This window comes from Humulus lupulus, chromosome 7, assembly GCF_963169125.1.
Source record: "Humulus lupulus chromosome 7, drHumLupu1.1, whole genome shotgun sequence".
NCBI lineage: Eukaryota > Viridiplantae > Streptophyta > Magnoliopsida > Rosales > Cannabaceae > Humulus > Humulus lupulus.
This window is the reverse complement of record NC_084799.1, coordinates 206,902,912-206,909,123: the sequence shown is the minus strand read 5'-3', so window position 1 is coordinate 206,909,123 and position 6,212 is coordinate 206,902,912. Positions and strand designations below refer to the sequence as shown.

At 31.4% G+C, this 6,212-nt stretch overlaps 1 protein-coding gene across 1 annotated transcript; it reads right to left on the bottom strand.

Annotated features, from left to right (window-relative positions):
* Positions 1-232: 232 nt before the first annotated feature.
* LOC133792667 (uncharacterized) lies at positions 233-5,894 on the bottom strand. Its single transcript, XM_062230573.1, has 4 exons — positions 5,640-5,894; positions 4,915-5,123; positions 1,161-1,425; positions 233-523 (listed from the first exon to the last, which is right to left on the bottom strand). The coding sequence occupies exons 1-4, from the start codon at positions 5,892-5,894 to the stop codon at positions 233-235; spliced, it is 1,020 nt and encodes a 339-aa protein (XP_062086557.1).
* Positions 5,895-6,212: the final 318 nt, after the last annotated feature.

Below are 6,212 nucleotides of genomic sequence, written 5' to 3'. Positions count from 1 at the left end.
GCTTATAAATTGGAAGGTAGCTTAATATGATAGAAACAATATCTATCATGCCATCTTTCCTATTTTTGTAAATTTCTAAGATTAGGTTAAAAACATGAACACAATGACTATATTTTCATATCAAATTTGGCTAAAAAAAAGCAATGAAGAAGAGAAGAGATGGATCATTGTCTTCTCAAGCACAACTATTAATGAATCATCTCATGTATTTTATTTTAATGTAAACAATACATCATTTAAGAAAAAATGTCTTCAACATAGATGCACACACATGGGGCTCAAAGAAAAACATATGGCCTCCATCTGGAATCTCATGATAGGTAATCCATGGCAATTTCTCTGAAAGAAATCGAGTGATTTTGTAAGGAATGACCTTATCTTGATAACCTTGCCAAAGATGGACAGAGCCCTCATTGTTGGGGAATGGATTGGCAATGTCTAATGGATCAAACTCCCATTTTCCATGAGCCACCATCAAGTCTCGATGCATCGAATCATAAACACCTTGTTGTACAACTTGTTCCTGAATTAATTATATGCAAAGATCCCATAACAAAATCATAATCAGTAGTTAAATTACTTAATACATTGGTATAAATATGTCTTAGTAGATCAACATTACTTAAAGTGGTGTGTTTAAGGTATAGGGTTTAAGGTTTAGGATCTAATTTTTCCCAAGTGATGTCTTTAATTAGGATTTAAAACCATAAAACAGTAGAAAAGTTATTTTTTTTATTTGTAAAAATGGTAGGTAATCATTTGGTATACCCTGCATTTTGAAATCATACATATTTGGTACCCTGTATTTTAAAATTATACATATTTGATACCCTAAACTCAAATTTAATTAATAAAATTTTATCAATTTAATCAAATTACTTTCAATCATAGGAGCTATAAATTATATATAACTCATGACAGTTTGGTCATATTGAAATTTTTTTATCAATTAGGATATCAAATATCTATGTTTTCAAAATACGGGGTACCATGAGCATTATTGAAAACAGAGAGTACCAGAACGATACTTTGCAAAAACAAATGGTACCAAAATAAGTAAATTCCCTTGTAAAAAAATATACTAAATATAAATTTCTCTAAAAAAATATTTATATACAATTATAAAAAAAAAGTTATTAATTAGTGGAGTATAGGGTAACCTGATGACCATTATCTTCCATATTATTTTCTATCTTTATATCTTTTTCGGTGAACACTAGTACTCTTAAATGAGGTTGTATTTTTAAGTAAGGGAACCATTTCTGAGTCATCCACCAATAGAAGAGCCAAGGGGCATAACGAGCAACCCTATATGTATTTTGATATGGTTTAGGCAATAGCTCAAAAGATTCTTTGGCTAGATTTGCAGGCAAACAAGGCCACCAGAAGTTCACAAAAGGAGTCAAAAGCGCAGCTCCTAATAATCTGCAACACATATAATCACCCAAACATATAAATATGAGATTTAAAATTATTATATTTAGGGGTGTTTGCGGCATAAATATATCTTATGTTTTCGGGTTTATACACTTATATACCTAATTTTTTTTCGACGGCAAAAATATCAAACGTTGCGTTTTTGTTACATCTGTCACTACCAAGTCTGTTAAGTGCTGACATGGATGTTGTGATGACACGTGTCTCACTACTATTCAACCACTTCATAATAACTTTTTAAAAAATAAAAAATCTAATCAATTAAAAAAAATAAAAAAAAATCTTCTTTTTCTTTTTCTCTCTCCCCGTCGCTTTTTCTTCTTCTTTTTTTCTCTCTCCTTCAATTATTCCCCCGACTTCTTCTTCTTCTTCTTTGTGGTCTTTGCAGATCACCCAAACCCAAAAACTTAAACCCCCAAAATTTTCTCTCCCCAAAAATTTCCTCTCTCTTCGATTGTGACAACCATGACCCTATCTTTGATCTGCACTTCACATCTAGCATCTCAACCCCCTGCATCAGCGTCCATGGCTGATCCACGACGGCAAGGTTGGGCCTTAAGGAAGACCATGATGGGGTTGGGTTTTAGGGACAACGATGGATGGGCTTCAAGGACGACAATGGCGAGGTGGGGCTGGGGCTGGGGTTCAAGGATGACAACGGCGAGGCTGGGCTGGGGTTCAAGGACGACAACGGGTAGATGATTGTTGCTTTAGATCTGGTTTGTTGCTTTGTTGGAAATTTGTTGTTGATGAAGATGACAGTTGCCATTATCTGGTAATGGGGATTAACTTGATGAAGGAGAGATAAAATGAAAGAAGAAAGTTTAGTTATTTTTTTAATTAATTAGATTTTTGTATTTAAAAAATTAATAATTAGATGTTTGTTTTAGTTTTTATTTTTATTTATTAATTGATTTTAATTAATTACATTTTTTTTTTCTTATTCTTTATCAATTAATAAGTGTTTTTAAAAATATATATATAAGGTGAACAACTAATATGTTGACACGTGGCATTTTTATCAGTGTGTACTATATTTAACGGATATGTAGTGACGAATGTAACAAAAACGCAACGTTCAGTATTTTTGTCGTCGAAAAAAAAGATTAGGTATATAAGTGTATAAGCCCAAAAATTTATGTCGCAAGTACCCCTTATATTTATATATAGGCTACAATATCTAATCTAGTACATAGACACTACAAGAAAAATATTTTTTAGCGGCAATATTATCTCAGGCGATAGAGTTTCATCGCTAAGAACACAATTATAAGCGGCAACGATGCTTTGTTGCCGCAGATAAATGTCGCCATTAACAAATTATTATCAGCCATTATTAGTGGTGACATGTCGACGCTAATGTGAGAATTTGTCGTCGTTGATTATTGTGGCAAATATTTAAAAATTATTAGTGCCGATTTGTCACCGCTAATGTTGGAGTGAATTTTTTTGTGGGAAAATTGGAGGTATTATGTTTGATGATTTTATTAGCAGCGACTAGTCACCGCTAATGTTTTTTGCGACATCGTTTAAGTCAGATAGAAGCGATGTAGTTTACACATCAACAATGACTCATTAATTTATTAGTGGCAACAAGTGTTGCCGCTAAAAGGGTGCTCGATATATTTGAAGCACACTTGTCCCCTTGCTCATTTCTCACATAGAACTGAAAACCCCACCCAAAAACGTCGTTGCAGAGGTGAAAAGCACCATCCACCGCCACACCAACTGAACCCACCCCTCTACCGTCGTGCCCACCACCCTCACGGACCCCTTCTTCATTTCCCCCCTTTTTTTCTCCTTCCAATTTCCCCCAAATTTGACCTATTTTTCCCTAAATCCCTAAAAAAAAAAAAAATCTTCCACTACCTTAGGGTTGCGGTCGGGGGTCGGGGGTCGAAGTCGGGAGTTCGGAATAAGATAATTAAATAATAAAATTATTAATTTAATAGTTAATTAGTTAATTAAATAATAAAAAATTAATATAATAATTAAATAATAAAATATTAATTTAATAAGTAATAAGATAATTAAATAATACAATTATTACTTTAATAGTTAATAAGATAATTAAATAATAAAATTTTAATTTAATAATTAATAAGATAATTAAATAATAAAGTAATAATTTAATAATTAATAAAATATTAATTAAATAATTTCTAAATAATTATAATATGAATTAAATAAAACTAAACTCAAATAAATTTTGCTTGGTAATTATTTATTAATATTTAATATTAAACTTTTTACAATAATCTTAACGATATGGTTGCCACAGCTACCGCAGCTGCCACAGGCCACCACAAGCACCACGGGGTAATGATATGGACGATGTTATTGATTTAGGAGAAGATGTGTAGTATATTATTGTACTTAACTGTAATGGCTACATTTTATTAATATATAATTATGGATATGGTAGTTACATTTTATAATTATGGATGTAGTGACTATATTTTATAATTATGGATGTTTTGTAATATTTTAATTTTTAATTATTTATATTTTATTATTAAAAAATAATATATATATATATATTTTAAAAAGAATATATATATATATTAGGGGCGACATAGTTCGCCTCTAATATTAATAAAGTCGTCGCAAATATTTTTCTGGCACAAGCCACATTGTCGCAAATATATTAGAGGCGAACTGTGTCGCCCCTAATATTAATAGAATTAACGGCGACGGGGGCGCCGCTGAAAGTCACTATCAGTGGAGAGGCAACATGTCCTCGCTAAGAAGGACTTTTAGGCACAACTTATCAGCGGCGACATGTCACCTTTGATAGGTATCAGCGGTGAAAGGTAGCGTTTTTAGTGGCGACACGTCGCCGCTGATACACATTTTTCTTGTAGTGAGAAGTAGTTTATAAAACTTTGTTTAAACTAAAAAGTGACATATCATCTAAATACTATACTTGGTAGTTACCAGTACCTAATACTAATACTAGCACTAACCCTAATTAAGATTAATAAAGTTGTAGCTATTACTATAAATGTAAGCTCATGTTTATCATTTCTCATTTTTCTCTATGTTTCGTTTTCCTTCATACTTACATCGATCTCATCCTTTAAATGTTTAGAGAGAATTAAATATAGAGCTTTGTGATTAGTCTTTTGCTACAAGGGGTTTTGTGTCGATCTCTGTTTATATTGAGTTTTAACAATATAAACAATGACAAACCCTAATTAAGATTAATGAAATTTTAGTTATTCTAATATATATAAAGAAAGTTAAAATGTTATCACCCTTAAATCTATTCAATCATTGAGGACTGGTCATCTTATACTCTTAATTTTTTAAATTTGAATGTAAGGAAAAAAAAAATCAAATATAGACTTTGTGGTTAGACTTTTGCTAAAAGGGTTTTGTGTCAAACTCGAAGATGTGATTCATGATAAGTGAAAGAGCATTATTATGGGACATGTGTAGATGTATATATGAGATTTAGTAGTATTAATAACCTACCTATGTGGTATGTATTTGAGGCAACTCCAAATGGGATAGCATCCAATTGAGCATCCAAGAACATAAAATTTGTCTATGTTCAACTTGTCAGCAAGTTGTTCAATATCAAATGCTTCACTCTTTAGCGAACGAGATGGATATAGATCACTTTCTCCATAACCAGCTCTGTCATAATGTAAGAAATATATCCCAAGCTCCTCTATAACTTCCTGATGATGTCAATAAATGAATCAATTAATATATATTTCAACAGCCAAAGAAATCAGTAATAATAGGGCACTTACAACACATATTTTTTTTGCAACACCGGTATATCTTTTTTCTATTTTTGATACCTGCATAGATATAATCCCAAATTTTTTATATGGCGGTATACATTATAGCTATCTAGAACATCTTACAAATTTTCAAGAAATTCTGAATAAATTATGGTACCGAAAACATGGTCTAAATTCTCTGTTGCACGCATGCCTATTTTGTTTTGTGTACGCGTGTAAATTTGACCATTTGAACCTTGTTTTCGGCTTCGTAAACCATTCAAAATTTCTTGAAAATTTGCAGGATATTTTAAATACCTACAATGTACACCATCATATAAAAAAAAATGAATTATATCTATCAAAGTACTGAAAATAGAAAAAGTATGTATCGGTGTTGAAAAAAAATGATGTTTTATAGTCGTTTTATATATATATATATATACTCTGATAATATTACAGTACTACTTTAGGGGTAGGTATTCTCTGTTCCTTGTGGACAGCAAATCCATGAACGATAATGAATTTGTATTTGGCTTTTTGCTTTGGAACACCATCTTCTCTGTAAGCCAAATGCCTGCAATCATTGAGTTTGACTCTTGGAGAAGTAATTGGTGGACCATTGGGTGACCCACATATGTTTGGGGGAGGTGGCTTTAGGGCTTTGTAACCCCAAACCACAGCACCACCCACTGCCAAGGCCACTGCTGTTACTATAATCATTACCATTTCTGAAAACCAACAAATATTATGTGTTATTGATTAGTACATATGACTAGATACAGTAATATCATATAATATAAAGCTAATAAACTACTATCGTAGCAATGGAAAATTATATATGAATTAATATGGATTAATTGATTACTTCCCTCTAAGAAAATGATAATCTATCTGCACATTGTTACTAGTGTGATGAGGGACACAATTGTTGATAAAAAGATTATATTTAACAAAAACAAAAACAAAAAATCCAAAGTAAATTGTATAAAATATTTAGAAGATTTGCTACCAAAATTGATCATGATAACAAATCTATTT